This window comes from Morone saxatilis, unplaced genomic scaffold (genome assembly GCF_004916995.1).
Source record: "Morone saxatilis isolate NCDOM2014 unplaced genomic scaffold, NCSU_SB_2.0 Contig12, whole genome shotgun sequence".
Classification (NCBI taxonomy): domain Eukaryota; kingdom Metazoa; phylum Chordata; class Actinopteri; family Moronidae; genus Morone; species Morone saxatilis.
This window is the reverse complement of record NW_023339674.1, coordinates 23,408,090-23,425,678: the sequence shown is the minus strand read 5'-3', so window position 1 is coordinate 23,425,678 and position 17,589 is coordinate 23,408,090. Positions and strand designations below refer to the sequence as shown.

Genomic DNA, 17,589 nt, shown 5'->3' with positions numbered 1-17,589 from the left:
GTTAAATGTAGGTTCTGACCAGTTAGAGTTTATAAGATTCATACTGTAGCTTTCACTACTTTACAGTGTGTATAAGTTCAAACCTGGAAAAGTCTAGTAAAAGTATAACAGATTTAAGATAGTTATTTTGTTCTAGTATAATCGCAGGATTTTTGCTTTTGGTGATAATAATAATAGAATAAGGTAGAAAGTCATCCCAGTACATTGCATACAGTCACATGCCCAGCACATCCAGTCTAAGGACAGGGTTAACAAAAGTCAAAGTGTGTACATCACACAGTTCTCCATGGGCTCAAGAGCTTTGGGGAGGCTGATATATTATACATCTACAGGAATATCTTTTGTTGTGATGTGAACTCTATTGAAAGTATGCTTTTATATAATTTTGAAGGAAAATGGTTTGAAAACATGTAGCTAAAACCCAAATTATAACACATATATGCACATAAAACAAAAAGTTATGGCCTTTAATTGTATTTATATGTTATTATGGCGCTATTGGGGTTTGCAGATGCAAGCATTTTCAGAAAAATAGACTGTGTGGGCTGGGTTTTGTGTGGTGAGTTGGGAAAGACGTGTAAAGTGTGTTGTTCATTTTTTTCATGAAATGGCTTGACAAAAACTTGAAATATTCTGGTTTACAGTAAATTACATAAATTGGAAAGATTGTTTAATTCTGATGTGTTGAAGTGTGCTAACTTTGTCTCAAAAGCCAGAAGAAGAGTTGATTCTTTTAGCAGCTTTGTACCCAGGGAGCTCTTTTTCCAGCTTTCTTTTTCATTATTTTGGTAGGTTATTGGCCCTTAAATCATATTTCTGACACTATCACAAGTTTATAAAAAAGAGTTAACCGTCTGTTAAACCAGCAAGTGTTCCCAGTTCTATTACAAATGAAAATTGTGATGTAAAAATATTTAGATAATAAAATATAATGAAAAGCACTGTGAGATACATTAAGGAAACACTGTGGTGCACTCTTAGCAACAGACACAAACAGACACAAACACAATAACGCAGTTTACTTACAGCTTGTTGTTATTATCTTCAACAAGGCTGGGGGCGTTATTGTACTTCTGTGGAATGAGGAGATGCTTCCCCAGAGGCTCGGGGCACAAGGAGCCTTCTCTGTACACCAGTCGCCCCCTGACGATCGTGGCACACACCACTCCATGCAGTGTGACGCCGAGGTAAGGAGTTAGCTGCACACACACACACGCACACGTCACAATCATGAGCTCAGCCATATAAAAAATGTGCTCCTGACATCATAGCATTTATTGATTTAATGAGGTTTACCTTGTTTTTATGATGTACGCTTGCTTCTTTAATCTGTGAAGCATGACAGAAATGATTAATATAATACAAGCATATAGTTTTTCTAAATATGTAAGCAGATATAGGGAGTTTATTGATGTTATGGATTCCTTATACTAACTTCAAATTCTCTCTCTGGGTCCCATATGACCAAGTCAGCATCATAGCCAGGGGCGAGGCTGCCCTTCTGGCCGTCGAGACTACACAGCTGGGCGGTTTTCCGGCTGAGGAGTCTCACCACATCAGACAGCTGAAAGCCTCTCTTACTGGCTGAACTCCAGAACAGAGGCAAACCTGCAAATGGTTAAAATGGGGTGGAGTGATTAACAGGCCTATAGAGCACTGAGCTGACGCCATCAAATATTTATGAGGTTTTTCATAGATTGTCTCTCCTGCTTCTAGTTGTTCTTTTGCAAAGGTACAATCACATCAGTAAGAGTAATAATTCAATGAGGCGAAGCAGCAAACACAGTGGATCAGTGTCAGACTTTGACCACTCTCTCACTGTGTCTGAACAGTAAATGATTGTTCTGTCCTCTAAACTGGCACTCAGCTCTTGTTTACCTCCCTGCAAACTTTGCCCAGTGTGGGTGATTGTCAGAGGGATTATGGGGGTGGGAGGAGGGAACATCTAATCCACCCTAAAGGAAAATTTGCATATAAATTCCCTGTAATATATTGCACATGTTTAAGTTGTGAATTTTAACCAGCGTCTCCTTCAGCTGAACAGCGGAGAGGATTTGTCATGTAGAGACTAATCCTGGAGCTGCTCCATAGACAGTGAATAATGTGAAAACTGCCATGAGCCTGAGACAGATGCCACAGAAATTTTACAGTGATGCCGGTGCATTATCCGACTCACAGCTAAAAGCCCTATTTTCAGATATCAAAACACTCATTAGAATGTAAATTTAAAAAGAAAATCTATATAGTAAGCTGGATAGTATGTACTGTACTGTAAGTGTCTGAAATCCGTCTCCCAGTAAGATTAATCATTAAACTGATGAAACCAGGGCACTGATTACAGATTTAATAACACTGGACACTGATGAGTCAATGACCTTTGACATAATTTTGAGATGGAGCATCACATCAAATATAATACTTCCAGGGCTGAGGTAAGCTAAAATGTAAAAACTCATGGAAAATAAGAAATAAAATATATACATGGCTAGGCATTTGCAGCCATAACAATTGCTGTTAAGTTAAACCAGCCAAGATAATATTTTGTAGCTGTTTCCATTGCTAAATCTGCTGTATGAGTGCAGCTAGATGGCAGCAGAATAAAAGAATATTTAAGCTTTATAATGCTAATTTCCTGATGCAGATCAAGCATACTGGTAAGCCAGTATTATTGGTGGGGAAAGCAAAGAAATCTGGCGATGTACTATTAAATTCTCTATAAAAAACAAAACAAAGAGCAAAGTAAAATTCACAGTTCCCAAATCATTGAAATATAACAATGTAATGTTATGTTGCATTGAGTTTTGCATGATCAGTCGTGCTAGTACTAGAGTTTTGATCGTTCGACTGTAGTTACCAAATTGTAGAGAAGAAATTCCTCCCCAAGCCTGAGTGAAGTCTCCACTATCCAGTTTCTTCAGATCAGGGGTGCAGGGGGAATGATCAGACACCACCATGTCAATATGCCCAGCTTTCAGTGCGGACCATAACTGCTCCTGTGGGACAAAATCAATCATCTATTAGTAAATTATAGAATAATTAATCAAATGCAGCCAACTAGTAACTATAAATAGTCAGATTTGTATCTACTGTGCATCCTCTTCTGTTTACCTGGTTGATAGACCCTCTGATGGGGGGGCAGCACTTGAATTGTGTGGCCCCTGCAGGTATGTTCTCTGCACACAGGCTGAGGTAGTGGTGTGTAGTCTCCACTGTCAAGGGGGCTCCGGCCTGCCGTGCCTCCTGGATCAGTTTCAATGGCTTTGCAGAGGACAAGTGAACTATATGGCACCGCACCCTGGAGCAGAGAGAGTCAGCTGACTGCAACATCGATACTACAAACACAGCCAAATCCAGATTTATCCACTATCATTATGGTTATTTGTTACTACACAGATGTTCTTACTGATACTGGAGGCAGAGTTCTGTGACAGTGCGAATTGCCTCTATCTCCATGACATCTGGCCTGGAGTGCAGAAAGGTGGAGTACTGACTAGGATCTGCATGGGAAGGGATGGAGTTTATACAAACCAGAGCAGGGCAGGATATCAGTGTAGTACTAATACTGTGTTATTAGCATATTAACAAATACATCTTAAATGCTGCTATTTGTTGGTCCTAAAAGTTAAATGATACAGTTTCTAAACTTAGACACAACAGTCAACCCTGCTTGAAATAAAAGCATGAATGAGTTTTGTCTAGGTCGGCATTTAACAGAAAGTTCCTGAGTTTGGCTGTATTTGTAAGATGATAATAAGCTGATCTTTTTACTGCTTTTTTGTGACTATTTAGACTAAGATCAGAGTCGATTATACCGCCAAGGGGAGGCACAGAGCATAGGAGTGTCATTTAATATTTGGGAAGTTTGGTTTAGGTTAATGGCTAAAAATATGATGAAGATGAAGACATCAACTTTGGCTTCTTATTACATAATTCACTATAGTATTATATTTTCATAATAAAAAAGTGAACTTTTGTAGTAACAACCACAAAATATAATAATTTATTACAAAGTCTGGGGAAATGTATTACATATTGCGTGTTTATTAAGAAATATGGCAGAACAACAAACTGTGGCCGTTATTATTATTAATCATTAACAATAATAAAGTGAAAATCTATTTAATTTTGTTGAGTTATTACATAATGTGTTATTCACTCAAATCACAAACACAACTATCCCGCACTGTAGACAGTTTTTATCATCACCATCACAGCCACCAGTGATAACTACCACCAGCATTTATTGGCACAAATCAATCAATTAATGATACAGCGAGAACTGAACTGAAAAATAGCAGAATCTACATAGGATGTAAAACAGATCTGCCAGCATGGTGATGTTTTAAAAAATCAAATCTCAATGTCCTCACAATATTTGGCATTCAGGTATTGGGACAAAACTATCATATCTGATTTTGTTGATACTGCCCAGCCTTAATTTAAACTTTAATTAATTTAATACTGACTGCAGCAGATAAAAAAGGGTATGCCACAATGAGATAATCTATTGTGCGCTTGTACGTACCGCCATTCTCCTCTATTGTCTGCTCAACATCCCTCTCTGCATGAAACTACAGGAGACAAAGCAGAATGTATTTCAGTTACAATATTAGGGCATGTGGATTTAATAATCAGTAATGTTATAGAAGATTGGTAAGTTACCAGCAGGACACTTCCTGTGCGCTGTAGCTGCTTCATGGCTGTGTGCAGATCACAGTCAGTCACATGGGGGAACTCCTCCACCCCACTATGGATGAGGAAACACTTGAAGCCGGCCACTCCAGCCTGGATCATGGGCTGAAGTTCTAGCTGTAAGGAGACATTCGTTTTTGTGTTTACTTTGATCTTAATTCAGAACAGTCTGGCTGAGAATGTGTTGATTTTGTCCAAGCTGTTACACTGTACCTGATTGCCAGGAATCACACCTCCCCAGAAGGCTGTGTCCACAAAACACTTCCCCGTCGCCTCCTGCAGCTTCTCACGAAAATTACCAAGTGTTGTAGTTGGAGGGATGCTATTTCTGTGGGAAAAAAGAAACAAAAATCAACTGCCGGCAACTTAAAATCTAATTTTCCAAAATGTTATTTTCCTTGACCCCATTTGTCAAAAGCATCTTTAAGTTAAGTTGATCTTAGTCCCCCTGTAAATACTCCATGGGCTGAAATCATCATCATGAGCAAGTATCTATCTATCTATCTATCTATCTATCTAGTTAATAAATAGTATAGTTAATAACTAAATAATTTAACAGCACTAATCTTTTTGCACTTAAGAAACTTGAGATAGTTGTCTCAGTGCTCTCGTTTGATTTGCAGCTGCATCGAATGAAAACGCATTTACACATTACTGAGACATTATTAAGCAAATGGTTATGTTATTAAAAAGTGACAGTAGATATTTATTGATTTTGGGAGGGGGAAGTGTCCAACTTACAGCGGCATGTCCACAATGGTTGTCACCCCTCCAGCTGCAGCAGCCCTGGTTGCGGTCCAGAAACCCTCCCAGGACGTGCGGCCTGGTTCATTCACATGTACATGGCAATCAACAATGCCCGGCATCACCACACTGTCACCCACATCCAACGCCTGCCATCACATTGGGTTACATTCAGGATAACCATTGTTAAAGTGCAAGAAGATGATGAGAAGTGTTAGATCAATGCATATGACCTTAGAAACATAAAGAAGTACCCTGAAACAGACCAATGAGAGCCAGCTTACCTCACAGGCAACATCCCCAGTGAAGTCCCCCTCTGAGAGTATTTGATGGATTTTCCCATCCTTTATCAGGACCACAGCAGGACGGACTTCCTCACCAACCAGTACCCTCTTACTCCTCACTGCACTAACTGTTGATCCGAGCTCCATGCTTGTCTGTATTTAGTTTATGAGTACAATAGACTCTCCTTACTCTGCTTCTGCACAGTCTTTGGCAGTTCAGTGGCCTGGAGTGCAGAAGCCCCACCCCCTGCTAAATAGTTCAACTGATAACCATTTGTTGACTTTTTGTCTCTGTATGACAAACTGCCGGTCCGCGGGCCATTTCCGGCCCGCAACCCTCCTCCCTCCGGCCCGCGATAAAATGTCAAAAATATAATATAATCCGGCCGCCGGTATATTAACGGTCGGCACTGGTTTTAGTATTTTTCAGAGCAACAGAGAGAGAGACGGTATCTGGTGGATGGTTAACAAGCACAAAGCAGGTGAAGTTTCGTTTTCAGTAGGTGAGTCTCCTTAATGCGCGGCTCACCTGAAAACGGAATCACAGTGTGTGTGTGTGTGTGTGTGTGTGTGAGGAAAAAGCAAGAGCACTAAGTTTTAGTAAACACTAAAACACCAAAATAAAGTAGACAATTAAGTAGAGTTATAGTGATGAAATAAGAAAAATGGATATAAGAAGAGAGCAGTTTCAGGCATTTGTTGTTTGACTGAAAGATGATATAACAATATATATGGTAGGAATACCATTTAGGTGTGAGTCCCCTGCTGTATGACATGCTGAACTGCAACCATGATCAGCAGTTCAGGTGATAATTTGCATGTTGGGACTAGAACAACAATTGCAGATACATGGGATACATATAGTCACATATGAGCAATTATGGAGACTGTTGAAATGGTTAGGAATGGTGAGGGGGATATGGCTGCAGTGTTGGGGGAGTTTTCAGAAATGCAGAACTCCTGACCCTCAGCTTGTGACACTGGAATACACATTAAAAAAAAACAACAACAACAACAACAGATAGGTAAAATGTTAGTATGTTAGTTGTAGCGTTTCCCGCTGTGAGTAGCATTTCACTGTGGATCAATAGTGTCCGCAGCAACAGTCAAAAACACATTTGTATGCATTTAGTGTACCAGCTTCTCCACTTCCAATGTGAACCACACACTCAAAACCCAGTTAGAATTTGTGTGTGCTGTACTATGGAACTGTGTGGGTCTAGAAAATGACCAAACATACAGGGTCTGCATAGAAAGTATGTATTCAAAGACTGAATAAGATAAATAAACTAACACTGAGAATAGGCTCACAGCTTTTGAACTAGAACAAAACTTACTTTACTTGTTGCTTTATTCATGGATATCATTATACTACTTTTACTTGTTTACACCCTGAAGAGCCTCATTTAACACAGACATCAAGTTGTTTTATGGTGATGCTCTTATGGAAGTCTGATAGAATATGAAAACAGGGCAGGATCATATAACCAGACTGTGGGAGCAAATAATACATCAAATCCCAAATGTGAACGCAGTCAGGTCAGCATCCTCTGCACTCAACCGCAGGTCACACCATAGCTCTGACATGCAAAGCCTACAGGCAGATGAGCTCTGTCTCACCTGCCTGTCATCAGTGTGTCTGCAGGCTGCTCAGTCCGTGCCTCTGTTGGCTGACGGGTGGAGGAAGGGGGCTGGGTTTAGAGCCTGTGGGTGCGGAGGGAGTCTGAGGGATGGATGCTGACAGGATGCAGATTCGCCTCAGCGGGCCTCACCAACCCTCTCCATCCTCCCGGCGATGCGCTGTGCGTTATGACGCCAGGCCGTTTGACGAGTGCGTTACGTGGGACTGGCAGAGCAGCACAGCAGCCTGGCTCCTCGTTATGTAATGCATCGGATGCTGCTGCACGGGCACTGAGTTGCAGGGGTGAAAAAACAGACGGATGGCTGATTTAGAGACACATAACGGCGCGTTTGCTTCTGACTGAGCGTGCAGACGTCTGCTGTCGGCAAGTACAATGATAGCTGCATATCGCTGGGTGCAGTGTGATTGAGCCCGGCCGGGCATCAGTGGCCTATCCCCAAGGTGCACAGACGTCTGGAGCCTGCGGAAGCTGCACTGCTTCTTCTTTTTGCTTTTTTTTTTATATTTTTGTTTGTAGCCGATCAGAGGCGTGTCTCTGTTTAAACCCGTCTCCTACATCAGTTGAAATCAACCAATGCGGGTTTGTTTCGGAGAAGAAACGGGTTCATATTTGCTTCTTTATCGCGCTATTTTAGTCCGACAGCCACTGAGCTGTGGTATAAACAATGGCGGGTCCCGAGCAGTCCCAGCAGCAGCAGCAGGTAGAGGAGAAGGCAGAGCACATAGATGATGCTGAGATGGCCCTGCAAGGTATCAACATGCTGCTCAACAACGGATTCAAGGAAAGCGACGAGCTTTTCAGGAGATACAGGTAATTGATGCTGTATCACCATAATAACATGTCACTGTATGCTGCATGCCTGAGCCTGTAATATCAGCAAGAGGGGGAAAAAATCTCAAGGAAAAAGGTTACAAGTGGCTATTAGACATCAAAGTGACATTCAGAGCACTGAGTACAGAATGTACTACTAGTGTGTAAACACTGGTCTACATCTACAGCAGTATAATTAATGAATTACTGTGTTGGCTGCTTTAAATGCACTTTAAAGCTTGTGTATCAGGTCTGTCTTACCTGTCTTACCATTATAGACCGTCTCTGATTTAATGTTTCTAACACAGAGAAGAGATTTCATCATGGAGACAAGCACTATTCAAATCTATGCACCTAGCTGTCTACACCACAATGTGCACTTATTCTTATCTCAGCCGGTTGTGGACCCTGCACATCTGGTTGACTTTTGAAAGTACGGTTTGGGCTGCTTTTTTTTTTTTTTCAGTGGAAGGTGGGCACCCCACGTCCCACAAACAGGTAGTAGTTAGACCCCTAATATGACAGCTGAACATGGGGATTGTGGCTGCACCTGCTCCTGAGCATGCTCTGTTCCTGCCTGCTGGAAAAGTTACCATGCACGGCTCCTTTCGGCTATGCATATGAATAATTCTCTTTGGTCTCTCTTTTGTTGTGTGGTTTCTACATCTTCCTCCTTTCTATTCTCTCTGTAGGACCCAGAGCCCGCTGATGAGCTTTGGGGCCAGTTTCGTCAGTTTTCTGGTGAGTTTCCTTTCTACTGGTGATAAAATGATCCAATAAAATGCCAAGAGAAGTATCAGCTTGTGTTAAGAAATAGCAAAACAGTGAAATTCAAGCCCATACTGTCACACTTCATAAGGAAAGCACCCAGTATCAAGACCTGAAATAACCCAATCTGTCAAAGTGGTTGCATCATTGTCACCACTGGCATCGTCTCCATTGCTTTTCCACCCATTAACATAATGGATGTGTCTTCCTGTCAAGAACAGCAACGCAGAGAAGCACATTACTGCAATGCTCTGTCCATCACTGATGGGAGAGGGAGAATTTTTTCACAGCGTGGTGGTCACACACACGCACACTGCCGTTGCCCCTCATGACGATGCTCCCCCACCATGAAGCCAGAGATGATGTCATCCTCTGTACCCAGATGCAAAATGGCCCTGAGGGCAGTGGGGGTGGTGACATCTGACCGTTGTGGTGGGCAATCGTATGTGCACAGCCCAGGGCTAGTTAAATGCAGCATAAATGGAGAGAAAGCCTCAGTTAAGAAAAGACAAGAAAATATCCAACCACAAAATCATCTCTAAATATCACTGCAGGTTATTATTTAATTTATGTGTGATTATTTCCACACTTGATCAAGGTGAGGTTTCAGCAACATCAGAGCAAAGATGTTCTGATTGAGTTTGCTGTGTAGCAACCTTCCAACTCCAAACACACAGCTGTACAGATGTCACTGTGTTCCTCCATTCATTGTTATGCAGAAAGAGCCCTTTGTCCTTTTTTAAGACCATTACATAACACTCCCTCCCTCTAATTACATGTTTGTGTTTGTAAGCCCACTGAAGCATAGATCTGCTCTGTAAAAGAAAACAATTTAATATTAGAATTATAATGCGCTTTGGTCAAGTCTGGTTGTTTTAAATATGCTATATAAATAAACTTGATTTGATTGGATTTGAATGCAATTTTGCTGCATTGCATTTCAGAATGCCATGATGACATTTGAGGAGGAGAAGATGCAGACAGCCTGTGACGACCTGAGGACCACTGAGAAACTGTGTGAGAGTGACAGTGCCGGAGTCATAGAGACAATCAGAAACAAGATTAAAAAAAGTGTGAGTACGAAACAAAAATATATTATATATATTGACTGTTGCATGGCAATAAGGCACCTACACACTTAACTAAACTCTGATAAATAATGCTGCTGTCAATGTTGCACAGAACTAAAAGGAAGTGATATTGATAACACCAATTTACACATTTAGATTTTTCACTTCCATTGCATTGTTGCTGATGTGTCTTAATATCGCCGCCAGAACACGCTACTGTCCATATCCTCGGCATCAGGCCTAATGATGCAGGCAGCAGTGAGATCATGCCAAGCCCACTCACAGATTCAATTAGTACTTCTGTGAAATGTAATCAACAAAGTGGGTGAGGAGTGTGGGGGCTGTTGAGCAGCTCAGGGTCATTCACTCCTTGTTACTTTAGCTGCCAGCCTCTGGGGAATGATGCAGGGTGTGTGTGTGTGTGTGTGTGTGTGTGTACTGCTTATTGAATATGTGTGTGTGTTACAGATGGACTCCCAGAGGTCAGGCGTTGTGGTCGTGGACCGCCTACAGAGACAGATCATCGTTGCTGACTGTCAGGTGTACCTCGCTGTGCTCTCCTTCGTCAAGCAGGAACTTTCAGGTAATCAAATTTAATGTCTGTCTCTCATGGCAACCAGTATTTAGGGCATTATGTCATCATGGTGGTGTGTGTGTGTCTGTATGACTAATATATAAACACTTATCAATGATATAACTCAAGTATTCAAGTACATTATGTGATTTTATGTAAATGTTAATGAGGAACTGAATTTGTGATGAGTTCATATTATTACAGCATAGGTGGTATGTAAAGTGTCACTGTGTTAGCAAACACATTTGTTAAAAAAGTCATTAATTTGGTGCTGCAACAATAAGTTGATCAATCTATGACTTATTGAATTAGTCAAGCAACTAATCAAACGTTTTTCATAATATTGTTTTTCTGTTTTAATCTGTTTTGTATTACTGCAAATGTATATAATATCTTTGGGTCCGTTCTGTTGGTTGTATATAACTAGTTTGTTATGCAAGATGGTGAGGGGCATTTTAACTGTTTTTTCAAACTTTATAGATTGAACAGGTAATCAATTATTGAACTCATCTGTTTGAAGCTGTGCCTAAACTGGTGCTTTGAGATAAATGCTAATGTCAGCAGGCTAACATGCTCACAATGACAATGCTAACATGCTTATGTTTAGCAGGTGTATTGCCTACCATGTTAATCATCTTAGTTTAGCTTCTTAGTGTGCCTAAACCAAAGTATGGGACAACATAAGATTTGATCTGTTGAAAGGAATCACGAAAGTTACCATAGTTCATATGCTAGTGGGGCCAAAAAAATCAATACGTAGATTAATTGACCATAAACATGTTCATTAGCTTCAGACCAAGATCGATAAGATTAATTAATGACTTTATTACAGAAAATGATGGTCTCACTTTTCCATTTGAGCATCTCCATGTAAAACCTCAAGAGTATCTTCTTTCTTGTCTCTACTAAAAGCTTATATCAAAGGAGGCTGGATCCTTCGTAAGGCGTGGAAAATGTACAATAAGTGCCACAGTGACATCAGCCAGCTGCAGGATACCTGTCAAAGGAGGTCCTCTGTCCATCAGGAGTCCCTCTCAACAGACAACGCCAACCACAACGCACCGGTGGAGAATGGCGTGACGGCCGAGGCCCTGGACCGACTCAAGGGCTCCGTCAGCTTCGGCTACGGCCTCTTCCACCTGTGCATCTCCATGGTACCACCACACCTGCTCAAGATTATCAACCTGCTGGGTTTCCCTGGTGACCGTCTCCAGGGCCTGTCATCCCTTATGTACGCGAGTGAGAGCAAGGACATGAAGGCACCACTAGCTACGTGAGTAGGCTCAGGTTGTATCATTTTTTACAGAAGGATACAGATGTCACTGGAGGCAGCTAAGCTATACATCTACAGCATAGACACTTTAAAGTGTTTTAAAGTTCCTGTTAGCTCTACGTTTTAGTGTCACTCAGCTCATTGTTTTGGTTTTACAGCCTTCAACTTAATTGTTTTGGTTCACTGTCACTGCACTCATCAATATCATCATCAGTCATGGCAGGCGGCTGTTTTCAGCAAAAAAAGCTCTGATAAACCCACTGTATGCAACCTGCCCAGCGCCAACAGCAGACAGACACAGTTTGCAACTAGGTAGCTTGTGAAGATAGTGGAGCATTTGGCTTCTAAATAGCTGGTAGAAAATAAAACAGAGCCAAAAAGCTAAAATTGGACTTTCGTGTAAAGAAACTTCTTGCTAACACGTTTACCATATCATCATAATAAGTTGTTACAGCTTGTTGCGCTGCCCCCAGGTGGTAAAAAAGAAAAGAAAATGAAATCGGTTAATGCAGATTCAGTAATTGGTGAAAACCAAAACCCTTGACACTACATCCTAGGAACTTTGAGTATGAATAATGTCAGTGATTCTTAGTGTTGTCGTCTTGTAACTCTTTAAAATTATGCTAAATCGGAACCCATTACAAAATAACATCACTAAAATTAGACATAATAAATGTGTATACTGAAGCATGGGAAATATTTTTTTATCCAGTAAATGCTGATCCTGGCCCTCAGAGCATATCTCTGGTTACCTTCTGCTATCACAGTTATACAATGACAGCATAGAATATATTTAAATAGGGAGTTTGTTTTCATCAAAAGAGCCATTGGACATGTTGGTTCACATATTGTAATGGTGTGATCCTATTTATTCCTGCCATCAGGATGTGTTAACGGTAGTTTGCCCGATCTGGCCTTGACCTTGAAAACAGCTGTTAACAATATATTCTATACTGCCATTATTAGTATAACAGTGAACTGCTCTGACACATTTGGAACTTATGTACCTTTTATAAACATTCAGTTTAATGCAGATTCCCACTGAGCTTCAGATTCCAAAAACTGTATGGTCTGAGTGTCCTGTTGTTTTGCTCAGGTTGGCCCTCTTGTGGTACCACACAGTAGTGCTGCCCTTCTTTGCTCTGGATGGCTCTGATACACATGAGGGGCTGCTGGAAGCCAAAGCTATTCTGCAGAGAAAGTCGGTGGTTTACCCCAACTCATCCCTCTTCATGTTCTTTAAAGGACGGGTCCACAGGCTAGAGGTATGTACAGCAGGCTCAGGCTTGGTGATGACACGCTGAAGTCTATTGAAGCTGTAAATGGTTTATTTGTAATGCTGAATAAAGACACCGAATGGCAAATATACAGTACAGTAGACAAACCTTCTGTTTTACAGTAGAATCAGCTGGTACAGCAGTCTCTGTTCAAGCACATATAATTTATGTGCATGTCAGATTGTTTGTTAACTCACCAACATATGATCCACCATCTACTTATCTAACTGTCTCATTCCACACATGCATGTAGTGTGTGTCTAACATAACTACTGTTACCCATTGGTGTGTGTGCTCTCTCTCTATCCCCAGTGCCATATCAACAGTGCTTTGGCCTGTTTCCATGATGCATTAGAGCTTGCATCAGACCAAAGAGAGATCCAGCATGTGTGTCTCTATGAGATTGGTACGTGTTTTCTCACCAGGTTAGTTGTGACATACTGGCAGTTGGTGTACAGTGCAGTGAGGGACTCATTCTCTTCTGTCTGCTTGTCTTTGTATCAGGCTGGTGTAGCATGATAGAGATGAATTTTGAAGATGCATACAGGTCGTTTGAAAGGCTGAAGAATGAGTCACGTTGGTCGCAGTGTTACTATGCCTACTTGACTGGAGGTAAGCCTGTTGCACACTAACATACGCCCGGTGTGATGTGTCCACTCTGTATTCTAGTCTTTTTTGTCTTTTTCCAGTGTGTCAGGGTGCTTCAGGTGACCTGGATGGAGCAAGCGGCGTTTTCAAAGATGTGCAGAAGCTGTTCAAGAGGAAAAACAACCAGATAGAGCAGTTTGCTGTCAAAAGGGTGTGTTTTGCTGCAGATTTTGACCTTTTTCTCTCTTTTGCAAGTCATCACTAGTGTGTCACTAAAGTTTTTCTATCTGATTCCTATCTGCAGGCTGAGAGATTGCGAAAGACCTCCCCCACCAGAGAGCTATGCATCCTTGGTGTAATTGAAGTGCTGTATCTGTGGAAAGCGCTTCAAAACTGCTCCTCATCTAAACTGCAGATAATGAATCAGGGTGAATGTAACCTTTGTGATCCATGCCAACATAACTAAGTTAGCTGCAGCAGGATTTCTAAGAATTTAATTTTACCCTGTGTGATAATTCCCTCTGTATGTACTCAGTGTTACAGAGTTTAGATGAAGCTTCGTGCAGAGGCCTGAAACACCTCCTTCTTGGTGCAGTTCACAAATGTCATGGAAATATGAGAGATGCTGTTCAGGTATCAGTCTACACTCAATGAATACTGAATGACAGATTACAGTTAATCTACACTTTCAGTGTTACTCCACTTGCTCTCTCTTACCGTTTTTATCTGTAATCCAGGCATTCCAGCTGGCTGCTAGAGATGAGTATGGGCGACAGATCAACTCATATGTTCAGCCATATGCTGTCTATGAGCTCGGATGTATACTCCTCGCAAAACCAGAGGTCAGTCTGCTGCACACAGCACTCACATTTTTATCCATTCACATTTTCATTTGGATTGATATTATAAACCAAACTTTTTTACATTGCAATCCAGACGGTGGGCAAGGGGAGATCATTGCTACTTCAAGCAAAGGTAAAATATTTACAATCATCTAAAGAAGAAATCATGTTAATCTCCCAGATAATGTTTATATGTTACAAGTGACTGATTACATTTTTTAAATTCTAATCTATCTATCTATCTATCTATCTATCTATCTATCTATCTATCGTATCTACGTATCTATTCTATCGTATCTATCTATCTATCTATCTATCTATAATGTTTTAGGAGGATTTTACTGGCTACGACTTTGAGAACAGGCTTCATGTCCGCATCCATTCAGCCCTGGCTTCTTTGAAGGAAGTAGTGCCTCAGTGACCCCTGGAAGGAAAGCTATAGTGGCTCAAGTTATGCTTATGGCTTTTCACACCAAGTGTTTAGCCATTCAAAATAACTGTACGACATCTCAGTAAATAGACTACTGCGTTTCTCATTCTTAAAGGATTTGGGGAAATACACTTGTTTGTGATATTACCCAGTCACACCGATATGAGGTGTTATCTGCATTTTGTACAGTTAACAGTGTTTACGTGTTCATACCAACCTAGCAGGGAGCACAAAGTAGATGGAAATGGCTAGCTTAGCTATGTCTAGCAAGTTAAAAATGCCTAAAAACCTCAAAGCTTTGATACCAGTATGGGCTTGTTAGCCAGCAAGCTAGTCACCTCTCTGGGCAGCCCACTAATGGGACAGCACTGTTTGGAAGCTGCTGTTGTTGGTGAAAAAATAGCTCCAACCGCTTCTGGTCTAATTTTTGCATTTCTGTTTTATGGCATGTTCATAAACAGTAAAACATGTATAAATAATATATCTTTGGGCTTGTTAGGAGGTGCATTTTTTTCAATTTGACAAAGCTAAGCTAACGGTGTCCCCTTGCTTCCTGGCCTAGCGCTAAGCTAGGCTAAACACATCCCACGGCCTCTTTCTGAACAGATGCACAAAGATGATATTAATATCAATCCTTGACAACAAACAAGCATATTTCCCCAAATCTCTAACTGTTCTTTTGAGTATTTTCTGCACCCAAATGTATTAGCTAGCTTGTAACAATCTTCCTCATTAATGTATTTGGAGGATTTCAGTCCTGCCTCCCCATCCCTCCAGTGAGCCATTCAGCACATAAAAGTAACTTTTTAATGAGATCATATTTCCCTTAATAGTAGAACTTTACAATGAGTTGTAAAATATACAGATAATAGTGTTTTTAAACGTTCTTAAAAAACATGCAGACAACATTTGAGCATCTCACTTTCAGTAATAAAAAATAATCAATGATACCAATTCTTTGCCATATCACATATAATGAAAAGGATAAGGGAAAGATTAGTCAGATTTAATATTTGATTTTTATATATTGTTATAAAGGACTCCATGGATTGTTAATTTTTCAGCAATTATTTCACAAGTGAAGCTTTTCCTAATTCCATTTTCAATATCTGCTTGTTAAATTGCAAATGGCCATTGCGTCATATCAAAAAAACTTACTATACACAATGGAAATAAAATAACAAACCTGTAGTCTGATTAGTTACCATGGGTATAGTTAAATATTGCCAAAAACTTTCACTGCTGCTGTGAGTTAATTATTCACATCCAAGTAGTTAGACATAATACCTTTATAGTAATTGAGAAATCACCACACATCACAATGCCCTAATGAAATTTCTTTTGGAAACACTGGGCATTGATCCTGTGCACTATGCATGGTATGGCAGGGTAACAGTGGCTGTAAGACTGTAATGAAGTCAAATGTACCTGTGTGTCCATCCCTGCAATTAAGGTGTTATAATACAGTACACTTGGTACTGTAACATTATCATTGAAAGGTGCTGCTAAATGTCAGCCTAATAAACATATATTACTAGTGACTTATTTTAATAGTGTTTTAGTGATACAAGCTTTTGAAGTAGTCCATAATAGTGACAAGTTTATTTATTACATAGCAGAAGTTGTACTTTTACAAGTGTCATTTACAGTGAGCAATTTTAATTTGAGTCTTGAACTCAAAGTGTGAAATGGAGAAAGAGTAATATGTCTGACTTATTTTAACAAACTCTCAACACAGTTTTACTCTGTACATATGAATTATTCTGTGCAGGGTATTGCCTTTTATTGATGAGCACTCTGGGTTTTTGTCATGCGAGCAATATCAGAAAAATGGGGACATCTTACACTAATTTACAGAGGCTTTCAACAATGTCTATCTGTGTTTTTCATATTTTAGACATATAGATTTGTTTTGCTCACACTAAGCTGGTTAGACAAAGCCAGCCATCCCCTGTGGCTGTGATGGATGTAAACTGTGGTAAATGTTGAGGTGACCACTGTGCAAGTGGTCTGTGTGGTGCAAGTAACGTAACGGTAAAATGTCAGTAACCTACATGCTGTACCAAATACTTCTGTCACTGAAAGAATTTTTCCTTTTGTCATGAGATTTTGTTTCTAATGAGGTTACATGTCTGGATGATGGTGTTCTAATGTTTTACTCAACTCTTCAATAAACTGTGCTCCATTAACAATGTGGTGTTTTTCTTTGCCTCTGAGTTATTTTTTTTAAAGCAGAAATTTAGCTTAGGTTTGGGCTCGTGTCCAAAACTACTTCCATGGTTCGGGCTTGGTTTGGGTTGGCAGAATTTTTCAAGCTTAGGTCGGGCCTGATCAAAGCTCTACCTCTCTCTTACATGTCCATACATGAATCCATGCGTATAGATCCTGTTTGTGCATGTGTGTATTTCAGGCCTGTGTGTGTTAATATACTGAATATAATAACAGAAAAATAATGTGTTTTCCCTCGAGGGATTAATCAAGTATACCTTCTTCTGTCTTCTTTTTTATCAAATTCTTTTGACGTGAGAACAAAGCTTGCAGGCAGTCATTACCATGGTTCTGAGCTGATGAGTCACGCAGAGCTTTAACTTACC

The 17,589-nt window shown here is 40.4% G+C and overlaps 2 protein-coding genes across 2 annotated transcripts; one reads left to right on the top strand and one right to left on the bottom strand.

Annotated features, from left to right (window-relative positions):
- Positions 1-214: 214 nt before the first annotated feature.
- zgc:103559 (uncharacterized protein LOC494056 homolog) lies at positions 215-6,172 on the bottom strand. Its single transcript, XM_035652767.1, has 12 exons — positions 5,721-6,172; positions 5,434-5,585; positions 4,906-5,020; positions 4,663-4,809; positions 4,526-4,571; positions 3,404-3,497; positions 3,109-3,295; positions 2,855-2,993; positions 1,436-1,608; positions 1,297-1,329; positions 1,027-1,199; positions 215-236 (listed from the first exon to the last, which is right to left on the bottom strand). Exons 1-12 carry the CDS (start codon positions 5,865-5,867, stop codon positions 215-217), a joined length of 1,428 nt encoding a protein of 475 aa, XP_035508660.1. The 5' UTR covers positions 5,868-6,172.
- Positions 6,173-7,498: 1,326 nt separating this feature from the next.
- Positions 7,499-17,165, top strand: LOC118321817 (tetratricopeptide repeat protein 39C-like). Its single transcript, XM_035653335.1, has 14 exons — positions 7,499-8,173; positions 8,866-8,914; positions 9,886-10,014; positions 10,480-10,594; positions 11,498-11,858; positions 12,955-13,123; positions 13,448-13,541; positions 13,640-13,747; positions 13,825-13,934; positions 14,028-14,151; positions 14,259-14,356; positions 14,461-14,565; positions 14,660-14,698; positions 14,897-17,165. Exons 1-14 carry the CDS (start codon positions 8,028-8,030, stop codon positions 14,984-14,986), a joined length of 1,737 nt encoding a protein of 578 aa, XP_035509228.1. The 5' UTR covers positions 7,499-8,027; the 3' UTR covers positions 14,987-17,165.
- Positions 17,166-17,589: the final 424 nt, after the last annotated feature.

Bases quoted from the DNA above. Each gene is read 5' to 3' on its own strand.
- LOC118321817 (XM_035653335.1), top strand. From the start codon at position 8,028: ATGGCGGGTCCCGAGCAGTCCCAGCAGCAGCAGCAGGTAGAGGAGAAG. The intron at 8,915-9,885 runs GTGAGTTTCCTT...ATTGCATTTCAG, and splicing joins CCAGTTTCGTCAGTTTTCTG to AATGCCATGATGACATTTGA. The intron at 11,859-12,954 runs GTGAGTAGGCTC...TGTTTTGCTCAG, and splicing joins ATGAAGGCACCACTAGCTAC to GTTGGCCCTCTTGTGGTACC.
- zgc:103559 (XM_035652767.1), bottom strand. From the start codon at position 5,867: ATGGAGCTCGGATCAACAGTTAGTGCAGTGAGGAGTAAGAGGGTACTG. The intron at 5,021-5,433 runs GTAAGTTGGACA...TTTTTCCCACAG, and splicing joins ACCATTGTGGACATGCCGCT to AAATAGCATCCCTCCAACTA. The intron at 1,609-2,854 runs GTAACTACAGTC...AACCATTTGCAG, and splicing joins AATTTCTTCTCTACAATTTG to GTTTGCCTCTGTTCTGGAGT.